Below are 27,460 nucleotides of genomic sequence, written 5' to 3'. Positions count from 1 at the left end.
AGCAGCCCACAATATCAATACTGTATCATTAAATGAAACAATACAATATATCGATATTTTGATATTTTTGCACACCCCTAGTTGCAACCGGAATCGCAGTATTAAAAAAATTCCATAAACAGTATATTGGCAATAGACTGTACTTCATATCCTTGCCCTTAATCATGTCGGTGCAGAAGTGTTGTAGATATTCAAATCTCATGACACTTCCAAAGCAAATGACTGTGTGTCATGAGCGATATGATGCTCTACTTATTTGACTAAAAACGGACAGGTTATCAAGTACTAGTACAGATATGTTGTATACGCAGCTCCTCTTGAGGTCAGAATAAGCCTGCTGTGTTGTGCACTTTCTGCTCTGCATTTTATGGTTCGATAATCAGGAAGTATTCATTAGGATGCTAGTTGCTGTAAGCTTTACCGTGATAAGAAAACTTTGCTCTGTCCTCTGACAGTTGTGTAAATTGGGATGCTCGGAATGCGTAAGGAAAGTGAGGAATAACTTTGGACCACTGCGAAACATTTAAAATGGTCTAGTTTTGTTTTTTAAGATTGTAGAAATTGGGTACAGCGCCTTTTCAAATGGAGAAATAAGGAATCGCATGTAACCAAAATAGTCAAAGGGATAGTTGAAGCAATTTTGTTCTTTGACATATTGCTGAAGCATAGACCAAAGTGACCATGGGCTGGATTTCCGGCTCCATCGACTCTGGCTCCAATTCACTTTACATTAGAAAACTGACGCTCCATTTTTTTAGGGGGATCAAAATATTATCGTATGTACAGTTTCTCTGCAAAAGTGGTGAGTTTTTTGTTATTTTAGTTGTAATATGATAAGATTTGAGCTGTAGAGTTCATTCAGTTATTTGTTGCAGCTCAGGCCTTTTAATGATACTGTCTATTATAAAAAAAAGTGTACTATCCTGCGTTATTGTTATTGTGTCGGTGGCAAAAAGTAGTTTCAGTATTATTGCTTATCTTTTTACATCTCCATAGTGATACATCGTGCTTCATAGTGTTTTCTCGTGACAGGCCTAGCAATTGTTCAGCCCTAATGTGAATAATATTTCAAGAGATTTCCAAATGAGAAGTAGGGAACCAATTTGTGGAGAATGGGACACTTCTCACCACATCAACACTGCTAGTCCATTACTGTTATATTCTCGTTTATCAGCCCGCTCAGACCAGACTGGACTAGTGTTGGGTCATTCAGAAAATGCCTGAGGAACTGATTGCCCCACAGGTCCCAAGGGCTTGTCTCTGGTAAATGGGTAGTTTTTAAAATTATGTTTAGATGGAGAGAGGCAAACCAATTATTAAAATCTATTGTTAATGACTTCTCCTTGCTCTGTCCTTGTGTATGTCCCCGGCGTACCAAACCTGAGATTGGATTTGAAATGTGTAGCAATGATGGTTGGGGCGAAATTGATGTTTTTTAAATGATCTAATAATAATTCTGCAGGTGCGTTTGTATAATCGAACTTCATTTCGCAAGTTGAGGTTTTATGACGAGCTGCTTTGCTGTTGGCTTTATGTCCTTCGGTGTAAAGGTCCTGTATTACATAAAACTGACTCTTGTGAGCTTTTAGCCATGTTATAATGCTGTTACCTCCTCAAAAACATACCTGGAGTTGTTTTGTTTCATTCACACGTGTTTGAGTGACCCTTTATTATTCCTTTGTTCCACCTTCGGATGTCATGAAGTGATAGTTTTCAAGTTAACATATACCTTTTAACCTTTAGTTCAGTAGAGCTTGGAAATTCCAAGTCTGAAATATCCAAATGATTTCACTAAAAGTTTAAAAACACAGTAGATCACTTCCTGTATTACCCCACGACGTCATAAGGCAGAACAAAGGGATTTCTGTTCAAGAGATGAACTCCTAAATATGCAGAGTTTGTGTGTAAAACATCTGTGAAGGAAACAAAACACAACTCCAGGTCTGTTTGTGACAAGGAAACATTATAACATAAATCTGAAAATGGCATAAAATGGGTTCTAAATGGTAAAAGGTCAGTTTTTTTCCAACTTCAAGGCTCTCAAAGCTTTTTACATCAAGGAACCACTCAACCATTCAAGGCAAGGTTGGTTAAGCGTCTTGCCCAAGGACACAACAACAGCATTCATCTGTGGGAGCTGGACCCACATAATACACTCTAAAGGTGCACTGCGTAACTTGGATTCTGCTGCGTGCTCGTCTCAAAGGATATTTTATTGCTTTGCCTGAAATGTTCCCCACTATAGGATTAAACGTATATTTTGCATTCATTTATGCATCAATATGGGTGTTTTTATTGCTTATCCCACAGATCTGACCTGGTTTAAGTTTATCAACATACTTTTGATCATATTATCGTGATTTAGTACTTTGAATTAGTTCTGAACTTGCCACGTCTTAGTTTTTAGTGTTCATGTTTTTTTCCCTTTGCTTTTCAGACGCTCGCTGCTTTGATACTGTGACCTTTGACCCCGTGACTGAGCAGAGATGCCGATTTCTCATGAGCTTTGGACTCGGATGGATTAGGAGGTGAGCTCTCATTATCAACATGTCTGTATAAATTATAGCATTCTGTGTTCCACCATTTGTTACCATGTATTTAATACCAAACGCGCAATTAAAATGCGCAAGAGCTGATGCACGAGTCTGATTCCCTGATGTTGCCCGTCACCACGGCTTAGAATGTGTGTCTCTTGTGTGTTTTTTGTTTTATTTAAGCAGTTGGTAGAGCGTTTAACCTCTGATCTGAAGGTTGGCGGTTCAAATCCTGCTCTCAACATAAACATCATTAGAAGACCACAGTTTGCCGGTGCGATTCTAGCTTAGCTCTCACAGATGAATGCTGCTGTTGTGTCCTTTTGCCAGACACTTAACCCTACTCATCCCCGGTGCGTGAATGTGTGTGTGAATGGGTGGGTCACTTACCATTTTACCATTTTGAGGCCAAAGTAGGATTTGAACATGTACTGTAGTCTGTCTCTTCAGTTTAACCAGTTCAAGCTACAATAAGGCAAATTTCTTTGCTAGGTTTCAGATTAAATTTTAGCATTTTATACAGGCCAATAATTTTTAACAGATAATGGGGTGGGGGTTCTTAATTTCTATTCTTGTTTAGACTTAAGAACTCACTTAAAAAGCTCAACATTTGTGGTTTTACCTTTTGGATATTTCAAAGCAAAGTACAATGTAATCAACTGGGGGGAAGAAAGAGCACATGACCTCATCACATTCTATAATCTGAAAACCACCGTCTCCCCGCCGTCCTCGACCCCGCTCTGAAACTGGATCGGACTGGTTTGATCTCACCTGTACGGGCTGCGACCTGATCTGAAGCACCCTCTAAATATTTGAATGGGTCCGGACGTATACACAGCTGACACGTGTGACGTATCAGGTCAGTTAGAGACAAGTGCCTCTATCTGACATTCTATCTGTATTTAAAGGTGAACTTTGTAACTTTTCTGGTCTTGGGTTTGGGATTAAGTGTATTTAGGATTTATTCAATTACATGTGTTGAAAAGCAGACTTATAGTGAGCTGGGCCATCCCTCGACAGTTCTCGCCTGTAACTTGGCCCCATTACGTCAACAGCTTCTCTCCATGGAGATATAGAAATTTAATGCCATACTGTGAAACATTCTGAAGAGTAGCAAGAATATCTCTATGGAGAAAAGCAGCTGGTGGACCCTCCACAAGTTACATTGTGCATTTTTTTATTTGTGGTGTTTTTTAATGCTTAAAAATGCCTTTTAAAATGTGCATTCTAACTGGGGGCTTGCCTCTCCTCAGACCTGACCTGTAACTTGGCCTGGTAGTGCCACCTACTACACTCAGGGAGATGGACAGGTTTAATGACATATTGTGTAAAATTCTTGACAAAATACACACATCTCATTGGAGACTAGCAGATGGTGTATCCTCAACCAGAACAGTAGTGTGTTTTTTAAGATGAAAGTGAAAGAATGACTGAGTTTTCATAATAAACCACAAAGGTATATTTCCTAAACAACCAGATTTTGTCATGTTGTAAAGTTTTTCTGAACCTTGGTCTCATAAACAGACCAACTCATCATGTGACATTACACCATGTGACCTCAGATATAACAGTAAAAACAGGGAGGTGGAGATAGTGAAACTAACAGTTGTGGCTCTGCTTTCTGCTGCATAACAATGAGCTCAGTGTGAGCCGCGAGGCAGCTGGCAGCTACAACTGTTGTTTACCACACCACTTTTCTATGGGAGAAGTTTAATGACCCCATGTTAGGGTTGTCAGAAATGATGAAAATCAGATACTAATCGATACTAAAACTGGTATCGAAACTGGATATTCATTTATACTGTGTCGATACTGAAAAAAAATCACATAAGTGGATAAAATGACCTTTCCTGAACAGTTTGATCTCTTATCAGCTTTATCAGAACTAGTGTAAGATCACATGATGTAATAAACACTAATTTGTGTTCAAAGTCACAATATTAAAAAAGAACGTAAATGAATCATTTGGGAACAAAATCGAGACTGAGTATAAAGTCTATTGTTTTGTATCGAAATAGTTAGAAAATTTAGGATCATGACAAAACTATCCTATATTCAAATCTTAAACCTTTTAGTCACAGTGTGTCGTACAAAAGATATCTAGAGATTTGGTTAGTTTTCATTTATGCATTCTGTCGTAACCAGATTTATTTGCTTGGGTCCCTCTTAGGACTAGATGGTTTTGTGTTTTAAGAAATAGTTTCTTCAGGCAAGTATTACAATAAGATTTGAAATGCATGTTTTAAAAATGGAGGGAAGAGAGCTAGAGAAGAGGGTGAAGGAAAGAGGGAGCGGAGGAGGATATAAAAGAGGGAGAAAGATGGGAAATAGAAGAGGAGGAGGAGGAGGAGTGAGAGGGCACAGAAAATTGTATGCAGTCCAAGTCTTTCCCAAGCATGACTCAACACCCACACATAGATCCGGTAACTCAAGGATTTACACTGGAAATAAAGTGGCAGAGGTACCAACGTTTGCAGAAGATTCCCAGATCCAAATAACATTAAAAGAGACAACAGGGAAACCAGAACTCATATTACAACATTACTCAACCTAATCGACCAAAAAGGGATAAAATCGATAAAGACGGAATGAAGAAATTCTTCGTTCACTATGTCAATCAATCGACAAGGAACAAAAAGTTTCATGATTAAGATGTCACATACACACAAATAAACAAAACTAAAGGCAGGGGAAGGAGAGGAGAGGGAGGAGAGAGGTGAAGGAGGGGGGGAGGAGAGAGGCGAAGGAGGGGGGAGAGGAGAGAGGCGAAGGAGGGGGGAGAGGAGAGAGGCGAAGGAGGGGGGAGAGGAGAGAGGCGAAGGAGGGGGGAGAGGAGAGAGGGGCGAAGGAGGGGGAGAGGAGAGAGAGAGAGGCGAAGGAGGGGGAGAGGAGAGAGAGAGAGGCGAAGGAGGGGGAGAGGAGAGAGAGAGAGGCGAAGGAGGGGGAGAGGAGAGAGAGAGAGGCGAAGGAGGGGGAGAGGAGAGAGAGAGAGGCGAAGGAGGGGGGAGAGAGGAGAGAGGCGAAGGAGAGAAGGGAATGAGAAGAGACTGGGGAGGGAGGGAGAGAGAGAGGAGAGAGGGTTTTTTAAAGTTATTTCTCCCCCCATATTGCTCCTCCTCTCTTCTTGTCCTCTCTCCTCTCTCTCTTCTTTTTTTCTCATTCTCCCCTTTGGTTTAGCAGCTGTTTTTCTGCCCACTCTTGGAACTGCATTTTTTTTTTTTTCCCTTAAGCCACAAGGAACTCATAAATATACCATTCTACCTTCATTAACACACCTTATTGCACGATTTGACGATATGATTTTTGTCTTTTAGATATTTGAGTCTGTAGGCTTTATTTCACAGAACAGATTAATATTTGTTACTAATTTAAATGTATCAAAGGTTTTGATGAAATACTCTTTTTTTTTTTTTTAAAGAACCTATAAAACCTATAAAAACTTGCTTAGATCATGAGGAATTTTCAGACTTAGATTGAAAATTTTCATTGATTAAAACTGATATAGGAGCCAATGACAACAGTTTACTTGTACTGTAAAAATGCGGGGTTAAATTTCAGTAATATCTTCGCTCAGGGCACACGAAACCTCAAAGTTATTCCTCAGTCACCTTATGAATTCAGAACATCCCAATTATTCACCACGATGAGTTTGTAAGTGATTTTCACAACTTTCAGAAACCAGAACCATCACTGTAATGCTAAGTTTTGCTGTCACTTTAATACTAACAAGAACTAGCATGCAATGCATGCGTGCAATTCCTGGTTTGCAGACAATGAAATGCTTTATAATTAGATGCAGACAGCACACAGTGGACTTATTTTGACCCTAGGAAGGAGAAGGACAAGTACAAGGCTTTTTAATCCAAAATTCATTTCTTAAACATCTTTAGAATTCAGCATTTGACCACAGAATTACCCATAATGCATTTTTTCATAATTGCACGTTGCCCAACACACACCTCTTTTGATTATAGTTTGAGGAAAATCAAATATTTACAGTGCATTTATTTATGGTGTGGCCACAGTGAAATACAGAAAATTGGTAGTGTGAGGTCGAATGAAAACAAGCATGAGTGGAGCCAAAGGCAGAACAAACCCAGGTCAGAACTCAACACAGCTGTGACGCCAGGACGGGCCGGTTTACTCCCAACTCTTCACTTTGTAGCTGTATCCTCAAAACTTTACAGACAAGATTGTATTTTATCTGGAAAAAGTGTGGTCTTATGATTGTATCTGCGTGATCCCTCAGTCGTTCAGGTCTGATCCGTAGTAAAACAAAAATATTAAATCTGTCAACTGGACAAAATGTTGGAGTTAAGTCGTTTTTCGCTGCTCATCCAAGCTGCTTCTTCAGTTCTGGTCAGATTACTGGTGGACACTGCCTTATATACGTTTTGTCCATGCGACAGATTTTTGCTATGTCTTATGATTGATTTACTATAAAAGGTAAACTGTATGTAGCCCACAAAAAATAAATAAATACATCATAATTTATCATAATTTTCTTGGAGCCAGAATTATTATTATTATTATTATTATTTTATTGCTGTTATTATTGTTATATATTAATTGTATTTTTATTGTATTTTGTCATGTCAACTGTATATTTTCTGATAATCTGCGTCCTCTGAAAGTTCACACTTTGCAATAGGCTCTGTGCACAGTGGTATGCTAGCACACTGTGTCTCAAAGCTAACATCAGTTTTATTAACATATGTATTTTTATTATTTGCATAAAATAAACAACCTATTTAAAAAAAAAAAAAAAACATTAAAACAAAGACTACCCAATTTATATGTAGAATACTTCAGTTTGTGGGGTTGTTTTAATGTTTATTGCGGCTCAAAATTAGCGTTAGCATCAGCTTTGAGACGCAAATATCTTTCTAAACACAAAGTACCTTATCTTTAAATATTTATTAATTTTAGCGTGACTCGGCAAAAACCTCATAGAGATAAAATTGGACAGGAAGTAGTGGCGCTAACAGTGAGGTTGCACAGAGCCTATTGGTTAAATCCACCTTTAGCATTCCTGAGTCTGACCAATGGGAGAAATGGGTGGGAAAACATGTCTGTGTTTGAGCATAGAGCTGCGTTTTAGAGAATTTGTGAATCACGAGAAGCCAATTTTATCAGAAAAGCAGATCACAGGAATGAGGTCCCGATTCAGATTTTTATCACCGTACCATCCAGTCCTGAATTGTATTAACGTTGCATTTTCAGATAACAAAACTTGTATGACCTTGTACCTCCAGACTTTATTTAACATCTGTCTGTCTGGGGCCACTGCCTCTGCTGGAGGAAAAAAAAAAGTTAATAATTTTCTCCTACCTTTTTATTTATATTACATATTCTCTTGATTGCAATACTGTAGGGTTGTCAAAAGTCTCAAAAATCAGATGGTAAAACTAATACTGAAACTAGCTTCTCATTTGAGCAGGTATCAATACTACAAAAGTCACTTTCACAGGACAAAAATGAACTATTCCTGAACAGCTTTAGAATGATCTTGAGCTGTATCATAACAAGTATAAGACACACACATTACACAGATAACTTCACATAGTAATATAAAAGAAAGTACTACCGTTTAATCTTGAAAATGTCATTCTACTTTCAAAATTGTGTTTTCAACTATAATTGACTGCATCCAATTATAATGCGTTTATTTTCCGATAGTCAGGATGTACACTGTTAGCATACTAGTTGTTATTAGCATTGCCGTGATTACCATGATTTCCCCAAATTAAAGGTCCTATATCACACAAAATGGACACTTGTGAGCTTTAAACCATGTTATAATACTGTTATCTCCTCAAAAACATACCTGGAGTTGTGTTTTGCCACATTCACACGTGTTTGAGTACTCTTTTATTGTTAGTCTGTCTACATTTCCAAAGCTCAAAATGCTCTGTTCCACCTTGTGATGTCATGGAGCGGTAGTTTTCAAGTTAACAGCTACATTTGACCTTTAGTTTAATAAAGATTGGCAATTATCCAAATGATTTTAGTGATGCTGTATGGAGTTTAAAAACACAGTGGAGCACTTCCTGTATTACCACATGACATCAGTGTTTTCTATTTGAGAGAAGAGCTCAGCCTAAATGTGCAGGGTTTGTGTGTTTAAACATGATGGGAATACGGCATCACAACATTGATCCGAAAATGGGGTGATTTTCATTAAATTGAATCAGACCATGGATTTTGTTTAACCTCGTGAACAGATGTGTCATCAAACCAAGTCAATATTATGCATCTAAGGGCCAGCTGGAGGTGTCTATTGTCATGTGTTCATTCTCTACCTCCACCCTTCTCCATCTGTGTCCCTGTTAGACATGTTGACCTATATTTCACGTTATCTAAATAAATTAATGTCTCCCAAACATGAGAGAACGATTTGGTACTGGCAACATCATGGGGACAGCTTGTTGTAGATCTTTTTTGGAGATGAAGTCAAGAGGGCAGATCCAGATGGTTTGGAAAAAAGAGCAGTTGTGAATATCTGGGTAACTAGTTGATGCCGTCTTGGCCAAGTACTTTTCTGTATTAGGGCAGTGACCTAGTATTTGAGTAGATTTTAGGTTTATTTTTAAATCGACTATTCAAACTATTACCTCAGCAGCACATTTTAAAGGCCCAATATTAAGCAAAATGGTTATAATGTTACCTCATCAGAAACATACCTGGAGTTGTTTTGTTTCATTCAAGCATGATTAAGTAAACCTTTATAATTGGTCCGTCTATATCTCCAAAGCTCAAAATGCTCTGGTCCACCTTGTGAGGTCATGAAGCGAGCAGTTACCTTTAACTTTTGTAGAGATTGGCAAATATAGAGCTGAAATCATCATAGACCTTCACTAGAGTCATTTGGGAGTTTAATAACACAGCACTTCCTGTATTACTTCCTGTATTACCAGATGACATCACAAGGTGGAACAGTGTTTTCTATATGAGAGAAGGACTCAGCCTAAATATGCAGGATTTGTGTTAAACGTGAATGAAATTAGATAAACACAACTCCAGGTATGTTTGAATAAGGAAACATTATTACATAGATCAGGAAATGGTTTAATACGGGCCTTTTAAATGACACTAACAAACTATTGCTACACTCTTTTATCGAAGGTCTCTTGGCTTCGAGTGTTGAGTCTTTCATCCAGTTAATGATTATAACACCATTTACCAGACTAGACTATTTTTAACCATTAATCATTGCATCTTTATTCTATACACATAATTGTTAGCGCATTCTTGTAATCTTGTGACTTCATGTGAAATGTTCAGATGTGCATCTCCAGGAAGGCGAGACTGCAGCCATCCCTCCTGGAAAGTTATAGTGTAGCTTTTATATAACTAGTTTAAAAATGCATATTGGCATTTTTATATGACAAAATCATGAAGGAACGAACCCCTCTCGCTTTGTAATACTGAACATATTAAAACACATAATGGAAGTATTGTCAACACTGAAATTAATGAGTAACTAATGATGGCTAATGTTCCAAGGACATAGTACATTATAATTGATACTTTGCAGCTGATGTCATCAACATTCTTTGCGGTTGTGACTGTTAGACTTTAATCTGATCCTTATTTTAACACAATCTGACCATAAAGAGTTGCCTTAGTTGGAAATGCGACAGGTGAGCTGATTTGTGCTCTCAGATAACATTACAGTCACATGCTAGCTAACGTTGGCCAACAGATGTTCAGACTGTCACTCACTTTTTTGTCGAAAATCAAACGCCTAAACAGGACCATGAACTCTCATATTGATCACAGGATCCTGAAAATGTCTCGTTAAAATCCATTTTGTATTTTTTTTCTTGAGTTTTCAGATAATCTTAAACCTTTTTGACAGCGCATTCTATTGGGTGCATCGTGTCACCATGGTAACAGCTGAACATTCCGCATAAACATAGACGTATATGTAGGACACCCCCAGCGTGATGCCATGACAAAGAATCAATTTGTGTCAGGGCATCAGGTTAATCTATAATTTTATATGTATGAATGAATAATTTGACACACTTTTCCCAATCTAAGTGTAACTGCTCTACCGCAGCACAGATAATGGCTGCTCTGAATCATTCCTCTGTTCTTGTCATGTTATTGGAGGTCAGTGGGGCAGATACACGAGCGGTACACGTGATATGGAGAATCACACTGGGACCCACTGACACTGTCCAATACACTTTGATTAAAATATCAGACCATGACGACTTCACAGCTGATAAATGGGACCTTTATCTGTCTGGAGATTTGTGAAGCATTTTGACCTCTACACACCAATTACAAAGAGTAGTATAGTGCTGTCATATCAGGGCTGTGTAATACAGGGTGTCCATAAAGTCTCTAGTCAATAAAAAAAATAAATAAAAAAAACGGAAATTGATAAGTTATTTATTTATTTGATAGGGACAGCGCATATTAATGAACATCTGTAAATGCAGTGTAAATATGCCAGATTATAGCAAAAAATACTAATTTCCATCTGTTGTCCCTGGGCAGGTACACAGACAACAAATACAACATAGACATTACAAAAATACAATAAAAGCAGCTAAAAGTGCTCACAGATCTGGTTTTCCTTCTGCCACAGTTAAGGTGCAGTTTGAATGTGGACAGAGATGAACATTCTCTTATTGTCAGAGGAAGACTATTCCAAATATGAGTCCCTTTAACAGGGAGCATGGTTTGTCCAAATTTAGTGCGTCTGTGTGGTACATCACAATCTCCTCGAGATGTGGCCCTGGTTCCCATCCCAATCAGTCTTTAGTTTGATAAAGTCTTTCAGTGGAGGAGTAAGTCCGTGTAGAACTTTAAATATAAAACAAGCATTTTTAAACTGTATAAATAGATATCTTTATCAGACTTGTTGTATTGTACTGTATTGTATTGTGTTTTCCTTAGCATCATCAATGGTTGCAATCAGATCCGTTATCTTTTGCTATAGTTCAGTAATGCCCCGTATCTTTGTTCGATGCACAGTATCTTTTACATAGCCCCACAGAAAGAAATCCAGAAGTGTGATATTTGGTGAACTTTGTTGGATTGGAAGGGATGGACCAATTCTGTGGCAATCTGGAAATGTTTGATTGGGGTCTGCATGTTCATTAGTTCCTCAATGTGGTGGAGCACCATTTTACCATTTTGCTGGAATATGATGGTTGGTTGCAGCTGTGCGCCACATATTCAGTCAAAATGTCAAAGTTGACATTTGCAGTTGTTGATCTCTAATGGAAGAAAAATTGAGAAATAATTTGATTGCATGTGATTCGCATGCAATTGCATTTCTAATGCAATGTTTAAATTATACAGAGACTTTACGGACACCCTGTATTATTAAAAAGGTATTACTGAAAAACCCTCCAATGCAGATATATTTATGCTTACCCTTTATATATTTACGGTGGAGGGTCCGGATTATGCTTGTCTCCATTAGAGATCTAATATGAGTTTTTTTCATGGCTGATGAAGATACCAATCGTTTATAATCCAGAGAAACCGGTGGCCGATCAGCTCTGGCGACAAATTTTGAGCAGATTTGGATTATCGCTCCAAAAGTTTATCATTTTAATTTATTACAAACTCACCCAATGCCCTGTTTCAATACAAACTGCATCAGAGAGCTGAAGTAACGTTTTGTTCAGTGTTCTCTGGACTAAATGGTTGAAATTAAGCTTTATACATATTTATGCAGCTGATGAGCACAAACCAAATATCGGCCTCTGTTGGAGATTTAAGGCCGATATACAAATGTCCTTGTATTGGCAAAAATTTTCCACTATATGGTGTCACACTGGTGGCATTTCTAGACCAAGTTACAGACCAGATCGATTGACAGGCAAGAAAGAATGCATTATTTCAATGTTATTTTTTGAGCTATTAATCCAAATAAAGTTTAAGCCATACTGGGGAACATTCTAGACCAAGCAAACGATTGCCGTGGAGACGAGCAGGTGTCGAACCTCCCACCAGAAAAGTAACATAATGCACCTTTTAAAAGCATTTTCCTGACTTGGTGTCCGTTGGTCTTAGTTTTGATTGCAAGATTTTATTGTTACTGCAATCAAAATGGCCCTTCAAATGAAACATACTTATTTATGAACGATAATATTCTCTGCGGGTAACATCACATCCTCTTTTAAGTTTAACCTGCTTACCCACTGGTTTTAGTTCTTGGTATTGGTTCAGTTTTTTGGTATTATGGTATTAGAAATGTCACGATAACACATTTTGAAGTTTGATTATATCATTGAAGTAAATATAGATAATAAACCATAATATTGGAACTAATTTATGCCACTGACACAACAACCCAAGAGCAGATTTAAAGCATAAAAACTGTTATGAATCTACAATATATATATATAAAAAAAAACAGGAGCGGCAATAAAACAGCAGAAAGAAACACTTCAGTATTTGGTTTGTACTTATAATCAGTCATGTAAATGGAATTCCCAGTAATATATTGTAAACTCAGTGTTTGTCATAATATTGCAATACTGTTCCAAACTTTGTACATTCTAATATCCCCCCTGTAAGTGTCTGTCCTCTTATTCCTCTGTTCCGGGCCTCCTTCTGTGGGTCAGGACAGTCTCTGCTTTTCTCTGAAAGTTTCCAGTCGAGAACTTCCACACAACTATAGGCTCTGAATACAAACATGGTCTGCATGGACACTGGGGATTCACACTAATGCACTCACTATAGGAGCGTGCACTGTACAAGTCTGCACTGTTATATATAGCATACCTGGTACTTGGAAATTTTAGTATCATGTCAATACAAACACAAACTTGATTACAGTACTAAGGAATAGACTTGATACTCGATGCTGATTTTGATACCATAATAATAATAATTTTAAAAAAAAACCAAACATTATTTAGACAGTGGAATGTGATTTTTCAGGTGGTACATCTGTGTGATCCCTCAGTGGTATATGTACAATATGCCTTTTTAAATTTTCATTATCTAAATGCAGCCTTGTTGGAGTTTTAGTTTAGTCTAGTGCAGGGTTTTTGTCCTTTCTCACCTTGGAGCCTGACGTTTTCTGTAAAAAGTAACTTGGGGCCCAGTCTCATATTAAATGTTTGATATTCTTCAGATTTTGAGGTGCTTGGGTAGCTGCTTGTCGCCCTGGTTTAAGCCCAGATAGAGATGGGTCAATAATATCGTTTATTGTGATACAAGATTGACAATAATTGTTTGTGGAGCCGAAAAAAAACTACTTCTCCCTGATGTTCTCTTCTAGATCATTGTTGTTTTCACTTAAGACATAGTACAATTGTGTAACAGTTGTTTAAATATGGAACTTAGTCATAATATTAAAATTGGAGATTGACCATTGCATTTTTTTTCATGGCTGATGCAGATATCAATTGGCATCCAGAAGAACCAACAGCCAATAAGCTCTGAAGATTATTATTATTATTTTTTTGTGTGTAGATCTGTAGCTCCAATTTTGACAATTTTCACCAAATTGTTTTATTACAAACAGGATAGGGCAGTGTACTATTTTTTGCAGTGCGCTCTTTGGACTAAAGTGTTCAAATAAACCTTAATGTATATGTTTTCCATGCATATTCAGGCAGCTGGTTGGGTCAAACAAAATATCGACCTCTGCTATAGATTTAACGCCAGTAGATCGACATGGCTGATATTTGCACTTTTCAGCGTATGAGCGATCACTAATTAAAATTCAAATTATTCACATCCAACATTTTTAAACCGTCAACTTTAATCGTAATTATTTTGACCATGATAATCGTGACACCATATTTTAGTATCGTGCCATGCCTAGCCCCAGCCCTTCGGTCAAGAATCACTGCTCTAGTGTTGAGTTTTTCCTGATACAATTACTACACGTTTGAACATTTATTTCATTGTGTTCAGAAGTTTTGAAAAGTCATTGCAAATTACAACATCCGAGTTCCTATTCGTCATGCACCCGCACGTTTATTATTTCAGAATAGTAAAAACAGAAAAGTTTGGCTTAAGCTTGCTCCAAGTTTTGTGGACTTGTTCAGTTTAAATCTGCAGGAAATATGTTACATAAGTTTGCTTCCGTCGGCTCCCATCCATCTGAACAGCTGCTGCTCCTATCTTCTTATGGAGGACTTTGTGCAAGCAGAATTCTGTTTACATCAGACCCAACTTTTCTCATATAAACAAATGTAATTTAATCACACACAAGTCAGATTTGAGTTTCATAACCACTACACTAAACAAACGTGGGTGGGACAAAGTCTGTATCGAATGTACCTGTCTGTATTAGATTGTCAAAAGTATCAAACCGTATGCCAATCAATACTTAAACTAGTAACAAAACTACATCCAAGCAGATAGCCATTCTAAAAAATCACATTCACAGGAGAGAAGTGAACCTCTCCTAAATAGCTTTAGAATGATCTTGAGCTGTATCAGATCAAATATAAGACCACGTAGACGACTATACGCCCATGAACCACTATGGAACCTGCCTGGACCACTGGGGGATTACACGGATATAAGGCCACATGGGAATATAAAAGAAAATACTACCAATTAATGTTGGAAATCGCATTCTATTGTCTAAAGAAGAGTTTTTAATTATTGTGGTATTAGAATCAGTATTGAGTATTAAGTCTATTCCTTAGTATTGAAATAGTTTGAAATTTTAGTATTGTGACACAAACCGCTACACAAAACAAGTAGGTGGAAGAAACCCAGTGTTTCCAGTGTAGATATATACAAATACTGGAAACGTCTTTGGGAGCTTTGTTTTATGTGCTTAACTATGTACAAGTGTGTTTGTCTGTTTTTTTGTGTTTTATTGCTCCTTCAATATCATGGCCTATCAAATCCATCAATCTAACAAATCAACAGATGTTATTTTTAACTTACTGTTCTGTACACTATTGGAGAAATGCTGCCTTTTCAAGAAAACTGTACATTATTTATGTCAATAGCATGAGTTTACAGCTACCTTTTACCTTCACTTCAGTAGAGATGGCCAATTCCAGGACTTAAATTATTCAAATGATTCTAGTGAAGTTGTGTGGAGTTTAAAACCACATCGGAACAGCTCCTGAATTACCACATGACATCTCAAGGTGGAACAGAGTGTTTTGCATTTGAGAGAAGAACTCAGCCTAAATATGCAGGGATTGTGTGTTAAACATGTGTGAATGAAACAAAACACAACTCCAGGCATGTCTGTAATGGGGAAACATCATTAAAACATAGATCAGAAAATGGTGTAATATGGTCCCTTTTAATATTACCACAGTGATGAATTTTGAGTCTGACCACACCCCATGTAATTCTTTACTTTCATTTTGGTAGCACTGAAATTAAGCCAAGAATCAGGTATTTTTTTCTGCAGCTTCAACACTGTTTACTAGACCCAGGAGGCTTACCTTTTATTTAAAATGTCCTTTCTAAGAATAGACTATACTAAACAATTCATAATCACCCAACAACTGTTTGCTTTGGTTTCTTGTACGATAATTAATAATAAAAACATAACAAAAACAAGGTAAAATGTGAATATAAAATAAAGCAAGCCTCACAGCCTCAACTTCATGGGCTCTCCACAACATCTCTCTCCATTCTTTCTTTCCAAAGTTTACAGACTTACACAATGCAAAGATCCCATTGTTATACCTCTAACAATTCTTCCATTTTGTTGTTTTTAGGTCCATCAAACCCCCAGCCTCTCTGTGCTCCCTGCCCTTTCCAAAGAGGGAGCTCCCGTGTTGCTTCCGTGCCCATGAGGTAGCGTCCGGACTGGGCCTGCTCCCCTCATCGCTGTCCCTGGTCCCTCCATCAGCTCCACCCATCACCCCACCTCTCCTCACCCATCTCCAGCCATGGGACAGAAGATTTCAGGCAGCATCAAATCCGTAGACGTGCGCGGTGAGCCTTCGTATCGTCCCGTACGGAGAGAGCTACGCGGTCCCGATTTCTGCCGACCTCCCCGATTGGACTTACTTTTGGACATGCCTCCCGCTAGCCACGAAATCCAACTCAAACACGCGTGGAACCCAGACGATCGATCGCTTAACATTTTCGTGAAGGAAGACGATAAATTGACTTTTCACCGGCACCCCGTAGCCCAAAGCACGGACTGTATCAGGGCGAAAGTTGGATTTTCAAGAGGTTTGCATGTTTGGCGAATTAACTGGCCCGCAAGGCAACGAGGTACGCACGCAGTAGTCGGAGTAGCCACAGCGGAGGCGTCGCTCCATTCGGTTGGATATACGGCTTTAGTTGGCTCGGACTCGGAATCTTGGGGTTGGGATTTGGGTCGGAATAGACTTTATCACGACGGGAAAAACAGACCAGCTTCGACGATGGCTCCTACTTATCCGTGTTTCTTGGAGCCAGATGAGTCATTTGTGTTGCCGGATTCGCTTACGGTGATTTTGGACATGGACGAAGGCACGCTAAGCTTTATGGTGGATGGACAGTATCTGGGCGTGGCGTTCAGAGGGCTAAAGGGGAAGAGGCTGTACCCCATCGTGAGCGCCGTTTGGGGGCACTGCGAGGTCACCATGCGCTACATCAATGGACTGGATCGTAAGTAACAAACTCACTAAAACACATGTATTAACAGAAGTATAATGATTCTGGGGGAGGAATGGTTTGTAAGATTTGTATTTCACATTTTACAATCTTTACTTAACTGTGTGCCCAGAAACGAGGTAAGCGTGTTAAAATCAAATATAGCTTTAACCGATACGTAATTACAAAAACGTTGGACACAGTGTCACTTTTATTAATGTTATGATTTTGGTGTTTTGGTTCAATTGGATAATCAGAAAGTAGAATGAGCCTCATGTGAGTGGCTTAATTGGGTTGCCAGTTTCAATGGAGAAATCAAGCTGGTTTATCATTACTTTTTCTTCAAAAATTGGTGCTACTCCATCTATTGTTGTTCTATATTGCAATGTAATATTTTAGCCTAGTTTTGTGGAAAATATTTGACCAGATCAAAAAAATCCGTTACCACCAAATACCACAGCCAAATCAAATCTGTGAAGATGTGAACCTGCTCACAGTAAGAATGCATGTTTTTCAAGATTTAAAAAAAAGAAGAAATGTAAGATTGATACATTTAATGATACTGTGGAACATTCTGACAAATAACATGTCCATGGTGACAAGCAGGGGCCATACCTCTCTACCTCTCTGTACCTTTAAGTGTTTCAGTAATGAATACAATATAAACAAGTTTTAGTTTACCTAATTGTGTTCCAAAATGAAATACCCTGTACATTTACTGTTACCTTTATCCAAACCTTTGTCGGTGCACGTCTACAGGGATCATGTGTGAGACAGCTGCGTCTTTACCAGGGGAAGTCTAAACCTGCTTTGTGACTATTTTCAGATTTCAATTATCACAGTAGAGTCGCGGCTCTCAAAGTGAAATTCTTCCTGTCTGCAGCACTTTGAAGTTTATGCAATCTCACTCCATTCTTGTCCTCAAGTCACCACCGCAGACTGCATGTTTCTGCCTGTTTTTCTTCTCGCACAACAACTGAACAAGTTTAGAACGATATAATTGCTCATTTTTGATAAACATTGCTGGGGAAAGAAAGAGATTGGGGAAAACAATGAAAGGAAAGGAAAAAAATTGAACATCATTCTTTTTTTCTCTTTCTAATTGTATGCCCTTCCTTTTTTCTATTTTATTAGCTCTCTACCCACAATGGCAGGATGTAGAGGTTGAACAAAAGGGGTCCTGGGATTGATTCCTGAGGCACACCAGTCAGTTCAGTGTTCATTTGTCACCTTGATAAGAGCAATCTCAGAGCTGTTTTGGGGTATAAAACCTGACTGGAGATCATCAAAGGGGTTGTTCATTTGGAGAAAGTTAATAAGCTAAACAGCTTTTTCAAGGACTTTACTTAAAAACGGCAGATTTAAGATGCTGTTGAGATTGGTTGGTAATTGTTTAGTATTGTGACTTCGAGACTGCTCTTCTTTAGGAGAGGCTTGATAACTGCAGTTTTCAAAGCTCTTGGATATGTTCTAGATTGAAGTGACATGTTAACTATGCAAGGGAGTGGTGCAAACTGTTGAGCACAGACTTCAAAAATCTAGTGGGTAACATCGAGGCAGCATGTAGATGAACTCAGAGCTGACTCACTCGGCACCTGCAACTGGCAAAACTGCCCAAGAGATTTTCACCCGTCTTAAGTGTTTAGGTGGTTACTGGGATGTTATTTGCGTTGTGGAATTGATGGCATTTCTAATACCCTGAACCTTGTCATTAAAGAACGCTGCAAACTCATTAAACGTAGATGTGGAAATTTGTTCTAACGGCAGTGGAGCTGGAGGGTTTGTTCATCTGTTTATTGTTGCAAACAGGACACAAGAGTTGTTACTTTAACTTCCAATAATGTCCGAAAAATACCTCTAAACTGTGGTTGCATATGTACATCTTCTCTCTGTAAATCTCATTCCCGCTCCGCCCTCCAGCACTCCCTTTTCTGTGCCTTAATGGGGAGAAATGGTATCCAGAACATTCAAAACACTTGAAGTCAGAGTTTAAAAAAATCAACATTAGAACATGAGGCATTTTCAAAGTACCGGTACATCATTTCCATGAACAGTGCACCTGTGTTTTCATTTATGTGTCTCCTTCGAACAACTGGTCCTGCAGGTTGGCAGGTTCCCATGGAGACAGTTATTTGTTCTGCAGAAGTCATCATCATTATAAGTGCAGATTTATAAATTGTTCTGTTTGACCATTTAAATCAAAATTGTGATTTGATGTAGAGTTAAACCACAAGATTACAGGCACCTGCATGACTCTTTGTATAGTTAAAAGCAAAGTTGAGAACATTCTCCTTGGAGGTAGAAAATGTAGAAAAGTCATGGACAGTATTCCTGACAAAGCAATATGCCTAACATTTCTTTGGAAACAAGCATGGTGTGTCCTCCACAAGCAAAAAGAAATCATGTTTATATTTTTAATACCTTACCAATTATTCAATATATTGCACACCTCTTTTTAGTACCTTTTTCGTACATGGCTGAAAATTCACATATTTGTATTTCTCAGTGTGAGAATATTTATTTAGAACTGAGCTGAGTTACCTGCAGGCAGCGTGACACTAATTAGCACTGAGTCTATGGCTTTGTGGTACTTCCTGTCTCCAAGCCACAGGTAAAACTGGTGCCTGTAATTATTACCAACTCCCATATTTTCTCTAAGATGCTGACATACAGTTTCAACACATTTTAATTACTCATTTACATAAGTTTAATGACTCATTTTCTTGGTAATGTATTCAAAAATGCAGTTACCTCTAATGAGGAAAACACTGTTATGACACAGGTAAGGTGGAACAGATGGCCGTTTCACCGTTGCGCTATTTGCAGGAGAACGGGAAGTTTTCGACGTGTTTGAAACCAAAAAAAAAGTGTTTTTAGTTACAGTTTTGATCAGGTTTAAAAAAGAACAAGTTGTGATGGCAAGATTGGGTCAGAACATTTCCAAAACTGCAGCTCTTGTAGGAGTTTTGGTCTGGTTAAGTCCTGGGTTAAGTCCTGGGTTAAGTCCTGGGTTAAGTCCTGGGTTAAGTCCTGGGTTAAGTCCTGGGTTAAGTCCTGGGTTAAGTCCTGGGTTAAGTCCTGGGTTAAGTCCTGGGTTAAGTCCTGGGTTAAGTCCTGGGTTAAGTCCTGGGTTAAGTCCTGGGTTAAGTCCTGGGTTAAGTCCTGGGTTAAGTCCTGGGTTAAGTCCTGGGTTAAGTCCTGGGTTAAGTCCTGGGTTAGTGCAGCTATTTAGGGGCAAATCCCGGTCGGCTGTTGTCAGTATTAGAGGTGCCTTAGACCTTGTTAAGTTCTCAGTTAGATGTGGTTTAGTCCTGATTCAGACTTCGATTAATACCTAAAGTCTGTTTTAGTCTTGGGTTTAGGTCTATTTTTAGTCGTAGGTCCAGCCCTGGGTTTGTTCTATTTCAGACCTGGTGTAATCCTAGGTTCAGATATGGTTTTGTCCAAGGTTCAGTTCTGGTTCAGTCCTAGGTTCAGACCTGGTTTGGTCCAAGGTTCAGTCCTAGCTTAAGGACTAGAGCTTTAGCTACCAATTATTTTAGTAATGGAGTAATCTATTGATCATTTACTGGTTTTACTTTACATTTACTGGTCATAGTCTATTTCTGATTTGTGTTGGGGTTTTTTTTGAGCAGTTTGTTTGATAAAATGACAAATGCTTATTTCTGTCCCTCAGTATGTTCTCTGAATTAATGTCATGTTGCCAGTTTGGACCAGAAATACTCGATGATTCACTCAAGATTTCTTATTATTCATTTCTTCGTGTGGAACAATGCTTCCTGCTGTGAGTGGGAGTCTGAGGAACTGAATGCATTAAAGGGCTGATCCATGTTATAATGTTATTTCCTCATCAAAAACACCTGGAGTTGTTTTGTTTCATTCACACATGTCCTGCATATTTAGGCTAAGCTCGTTTCTCAAACAGAAAACACTCTTTGTGGTAATACTGCGTAGACTGGCGTGTGAGTGTGCGAGTGAATGGGTGAGTAGTTCCTTGATGTAAAGTGCATTGAGTGCTATATAAAAATGTGACCATGTACCATTACAAAAATAGTACAACTTCTTCAAGTCTGAACTCAGCTAAACCACATGCTTTTACTGACAGAGGATTAGCTGTAGACCTGGGAAACCCCCAAGCTGATTATGAACATTTAGAAATGACTGAATCTCCATTAAAATTTGATTAACTACACAGTCCTTGCTAAAACCCTCTCATCCCACTTAGAAAACCATCTATTTACTCATATATCAGCCTTATGTGCGCTGGCATGCAGACAGGATTCCTCTGGTGGTCTGTGGGTGGGTATAATTGGTGACCAGTTTGAACCTCGGGCTTTGGTTAAAATGCAAATGAACAGCGTCCCTTATTCCCTGTCCCCAGCTCCAACTGAGCCGACACCTGAGCTCTGACCTAGAATACATGAAAAAGTAATGCAGAGGAGTTCTCACTCGGCACGTGGTTGGCTGGAGATGAGGGTTTTTCTTACTATTATGACTACAGTAGCTAGTTTTGTCTAAGAGCCTGTGCTAGTCAAAAATAAATGAAATTGTTACTAGGATTGCATCAATTAAAGGCGCTGTACATGATTTTTCCAGTCTTACAAACATGAAAAAAGAACTAGTTCATTTTAAACGGTTTGCAGTGGTCCAAAGTTATTCCTCACTTAACTTATGCCAGAGTGTCCAAACTTTTTGCAAGGAGGGCCAAATTTGGTGAGGTGAAAATATGTGGGGGCCTGATTATTCTTTGAACCATTAATATTAAATGCAAATGAATTATTACATTTTTTACTGTTTATTGGAAAGGGCTTTTACGTTTGAAAACCAAATAAATGATACACAGATTATAAATATGAAAAAGTTAACATTTAAACTGTGGTTCTGATAATCACAATTTTTTTTTTCGAATTTATTCACCTCAGAAGGCAACAAAATAACCTGCCTGCACCAATGTGAAGGGTGAATATGTGTGTTTATTCCAGAGGCTAAGGGCCAGTGGAAATTTGTACACGGGCCGCAATTGGTCCCCAGGCCGGACTTTGGGTATGCCTGTCTTATGCATCCAAAGCACCCTAATTAATCATCACGATGAGTTTATAAGCACTTTTCACAACTCTGAGACCAGAGTGGAGTTTTGCCGTCACTGCAAAGCTAATAACCACGCTAATGCTTTATAATTAGATGCAGACAGTACACAGCTGACCTATTTTGACCTTATGAGCATTTTATACAATATATCTACTGTGTACTGGAGCCAATAAATCAAAATGACAAAACACAAGCACAAGCATACTTGATTTAGAAATATTCTCCATCTAGAAGCCTTCAGTTTCCACATTCAAACCTTTATTTTTGTGTAAATTCATAATTACAGTAGAATTCTGTTGTACACTGCTACACACTACTAAAATAACTATTAGTGAGTTGTATAATTTTATTTTATTTTTTTATCAGTAACTTGTTCACATGCACAATAAAATTTAATTATTTGATTCAGGGACAGGACATTTTTTTAATGAAAAGCAAACCACTAAGTCTGAGTATTCAGAAGGACCATGATCCGATAGCAGTGGTGGAACAGAAGAGTAAAAGTAATACAGTGCAGATACTTAAAATTTATGCTTAAGTACATTTTACAGAGGATACTTTTACTTCACTACATTTGAGAGTGGGTATCTGTACTTTTTACCCCGCGACATTTTTGAACAGGACTTAAAAGTAAAATGTACTTTTTATTTGATTTGACTTTTTTTTTTTTTTTTTTTTACCATTGTTTGTGACTAAAGTTTTCGAGTTCAAACAAAAATAAATCCACAAAATTCATAGGAAAATTAAGAAACTGATTTGTATTGTAACTGACAAAAGTATGAATCATTTGTGAATCATTATCACTGCATTTCCGTCAGTGATGCAGCCCAATATCACGGCAGTCTCCACAGTGTGCTTTCCTGTAAGAGGTTTGATCAAATGGAAAATGATGGAACAATGAAGCATGTTTGTTTGTGCGTCTTTACATCTAAATTCTGACCAGAAATGATTCTTCAGCTAAAGTAGTGCAGTATTTAGGTCAGAGAAAGGTCTGTGTGTTTGCAGGTGGCGTGCTTTGTGCTTATGTTGCTGCTTTTCAACCCAGTTCTGTACAGTGTATTATGAAGCATTTGAATTGGGTAAATAGATTGGATTGGGGTAATATTTTGTAAGGTTGAGCGATAAATAAAAAAGCATGACCTCCCACTGCGTGTATCGGTCTGATTTTGCCATAAAGTGCTGCGAGTAAAAACTAAATGTCTGGTTCTTCAATGTTTAAAGGTTCAATATTACACAAAATGGATTCTAGTGAGCTTTAAACGTATTACTTTTTATTAGTCTGTCTACATCTCTAAAGCTCAAACTGCTCTGTTCCACCTTTTACAATTTGTTCAGTAGAGACTGGCGATTCCAGGGTTTCAAATAATTCTATTGAAAGTGTATGGAGTTTAAAAACACAGTGGAGCACTTCCTGTGTTATGTTTTTGGTGTGAGAGACGAACTCAGCCTAAATATGCGCATTTTTTTTTTAAACCCAGGACACGCTGGAGGGACACTGTCTCTCAGTTGGCCTGGTAATGTCTTGACCCAGCCCCGGATAAGCGGAAGAAAATTAATGGATATATGAAACGATAAGTCGATATAGCGATTGAGACAGGTCTAGACATCATTCTACTCAAAACAGGCACTTGATTTTAGGGAAGGGACAGTAAACAATAATATCGTTTATCGTGATACAAAGTGTTGACAATAATCGTTTGTGGGACATTTTACGTAATCGTGATAATCGCCAACAAAGATAATCACCATTATATCACCAGAATGTGCAGAAAAAAATTAATTGTCCATAGGTTAGTCAACGGGTGTGTTGTCCCCAGGGTCCTAGGGTCATAGGGGCCCAGAAAAGGACCCTCTCCATATTAATTAGTATTACAGGGGGGCCATGTGAGGCTTATTGTCCCGGGCTCCCAAATTTCAGTTGATGGCTCTGCTTATCCATAATATTCCCTGTTAAAGCTGTAATTATTCATATCCTTAACACCGTGATATAATCGTTAAGCACACTTATTTTGGCCTTGATAATCGTCACAAAAAATGTCAATATCCTCCCATGCCTACTTGTTTTACAGTGTGTTTGATAGAGAGGAGGTGTGTCTTTTGTGCTGGCGCTGCAGTTGTGGTGGGCGCTGATCCAGTGGAGTCCGGGGTCAAACGGGGATCAGGTTTTGGCCAGTTCAGTGAACAATTGGTTTCTGCTCTGATTCAGACTTTAGACCAGGGTTAGTAATTGGGAGTGCTGCAGAAGTTGTGCCCTAAATCTCTACTGTAGCTGTGGAGTTACGTGTAATACTACTACCATTGTCTTTGGCCAATAAATATGTGTATTATCTCAAAGGGTGAGATTTAAATGAAAGTGAATTCAAAATATCCTTGAGTTTTGGAGTGATGAGTCTCTTCAGTGGTGAAAGGTTCTCAAAATGGCACCCATAACCAAGGAGTTAAAACCCATGAATATGTTGTAATCATATAAAATTTGATTAGTGTGGTAGCAGTAGGTCAGAGTATTTTATACACTTAACCCTCTTCACCCCCAGTATCTGCGTACACTGGTTAGTCACATTTTTAAGGCACTCCAACCACTTTAAACCAAGGAACAACTATTTACCATAACCATTGTTCAAAAACACCTACCATATTTTCCGCACTATAAGGCGCATCGGAATATAAGGCGCACCTTCAATGAATGGCCTATTTTAAAACAGTTTTCATATATAAGGCGCATAGAATATAAACTACTGTAGTATCTGGGGTTGTGTTACGCATCCACGAGATGGAGCTAAAGGGAATGTCAACAAAACAGTCAGATAAGTCAGTCAGTCAAACTTTATAAATGGAATATAAAAAAGGCTCTGAAAACTTTGTTCACTCACAAAACAAGTTAATGCATTCATAATATAGTAACTCTCAAAATAGTGCAATGCAATAGCAATAACTCAACGTTGTTCAAACGTTAATGTCCAGTCACAGTATCTCCCAGCCTTGTTTAGTTGTAAACACGTGAAAGAAACACGTAAAGCTCACTTTTTCAGTTCATTCCTCATTCACGAATCCGTCGAATTCTTCCTCTTCAGTGTCTGAGTTGAACAGTTGGGCGAGTCTCGTCAAATTCGCCATTGTCCGTGTTGCTGCTGTTGTCTGGCAGTTCAGTGACAATTCCTGCCTTCGCGAAAGCTCGGACCACAGTTTAGACTGATATATCAGCCCAGGCATCCGCAATCCATTGGCAGATTGTGGCGTATGTCGCCCTGCGCTGACTCCCCGTCTCCCCATTATTACCGCTATTACTTCGGCGACGCCTCCTGACTACGGGTGTCATAATTGACCAATATTGATCCATATATAAGGCGCACTGTGGGTTTTTGAGAAAATTAAAGGCTTTTAGGTGCGCCTTATAGTGAAGAAAATACAGTAATTTGTAAGATATAAAATAAAGATACAAATGCATAAAATAAGTCCATTAAAGGTCTACTCTGTAATATTTCTAAGAGTCCACCACCTGCTTATCTCCATGGTGATGATATTGTTTTGCCTACATTGTTAACAATGTGGCATTAAACATCTGTCAACATGGACCCAAGCGGACATGGGTTTTTTCATGGCCAATACCGATTCTTTCGCATCCAGAGGTGAAGATGAGCTTTGTCAATATTTTTGTGCCAATATATTGGACCCCAAATTATGCAATTTAAATTTACTACAAACTACCCAAGCCCCTTTTAATACCAGAAACCTTTAAGAGAGTTGTGTAGTCATGTTTTGTGCAGTTATTGCTTCACATTTAAGTGTTAAATTAAGCTTTATGTCTAGCCATTTTGATGTTTGATGTATAGCTGAAGTAAAGATGGACAATAAATGATAATATTGAAGCAAATTTTTTACCATTGACACAAAAACCCAAGAGCAGATTTAAAATTCAATGCAACACTTTAGTACTTAGTTTGCATCTATAATGAGCCTTAGATGTTATTAATTCAAACTATTACTGCTTAAATCTTAGCATATAGCTAGAAAATAACCAAAAATTCCCCAACAGTGCAATGAAATATTATGAATGATCTATTTATGTGTAGTATTTAGTTGGCAGGTTGAGCACTTTTTAGCGTATTGACCATCTCCACTCACATGTATGTGCATGTATTCATCCATAAACAGAAGGAAGGAACACTTTAACACATACCTAAACTTTATATTTTTTACTCCCAAAACTGTTTAGCGGTGTCTCATCTACTGGTTTTGCTCCACTTCCTTTTAAATCTTTTGATATATCACTGGTCTGGTTCTGTCCACGACTAAATATATACAAAAAAGCCAAAAATGTTCTCAAAAATAATTACTTGTTCATTTTATTTCTCAGTGAAACTCTTTCGGATCACCAGCCATGTAGAACTAGGTCAACAGTGTTACGCTAAGGTTTGGGATAGCCTTAGCAGGGAGTGAGTGCATTATAAGGCGTATTAAGTTAATGGGAGCAGAATGCGTAGAAAGGGGAGGAGTCGAGCCGTAAACAAGCCTTTCGGGGAAGTCATTTTGAAAAGAGACACAAGTGGGTCATTTTGTGTCTCGTGGTTTAGATTTATACTGTAAAAGTTTTTCAAAGTATCTGTATGTAGATCAGGGAGAGGCTTATTAAGTTTAAACTAACTGGATTTCAGCATTGAACCTGGGAACCCAAATGGGAGTCATGCGAGGTCTAGACTGCGTTCTGATAGTCTGGTAATTGGATAATAGTCTTAACAACCAGAGCTCCAAAGTTTTCACTTAAGAATAAATCAAAATTAGAATTATTAGGTAAAAGCTGTATTTGATGTGAACAAGTTTACCTCAGGGGAAACAGGGCACATAGGCCAATTTTATTAAAGGGCCCATATTACACTATTTTCTGATCTATGTTATGTTGTTTCCTCGTCAAAAAACATACCTGGAGTTGCGTTTTGATTCACTCACACTTGCTTAACACACAAATCCTGCATATATAGTGTGAGTTCTTATCTCAAGACTCAGTTCCTCCTTGTGATGTCATGTGGTCATACAGGAAGTGCTCCACTGTGTTTTAAAAGTCCATACGCCTTCACTAGAATCATTTGGATGATTTCAGACCTGGAATTGCCAAACTCTACAGAACAAAAGGTAAAAGGTAGCTGTTGACTTGAAAACTACCGCTTCATAACATCACAAGGTGGAACAGAGCATTTTGAGCTTTGGAGATGTAGACAGACTAATAATGCAGGGTTTCTCAAACATGTGTGAATGAGACAAAACACAACTTCAGGTATGTTTTTTAAAAGGAA

General features: G+C 38.3%; 1 protein-coding gene across 1 annotated transcript in view; it reads left to right on the top strand.

The window, feature by feature from the left end:
- Positions 1-27,460, top strand: part of LOC117380750 (SPRY domain-containing SOCS box protein 4-like) — a 68,945-nt gene that overhangs the window by 24,481 nt on the left and 17,004 nt on the right. The window contains exons 2-3 of the mRNA XM_033977585.2: positions 2,438-2,528; positions 16,217-17,099. Of these exons, the coding sequence (XP_033833476.1) occupies positions 16,391-17,099 (709 nt within the window). The 5' untranslated portion in view covers positions 2,438-2,528; positions 16,217-16,390. The remainder of the gene's footprint in view (positions 1-2,437; positions 2,529-16,216; positions 17,100-27,460) is intronic.

The sequence above is a fragment of the Periophthalmus magnuspinnatus genome, chromosome 13 (assembly GCF_009829125.3).
Source record: "Periophthalmus magnuspinnatus isolate fPerMag1 chromosome 13, fPerMag1.2.pri, whole genome shotgun sequence".
Lineage (NCBI taxonomy): Eukaryota > Metazoa > Chordata > Actinopteri > Gobiiformes > Gobiidae > Periophthalmus > Periophthalmus magnuspinnatus.
This window is presented reverse-complemented; position numbering and strand designations above follow the sequence as displayed.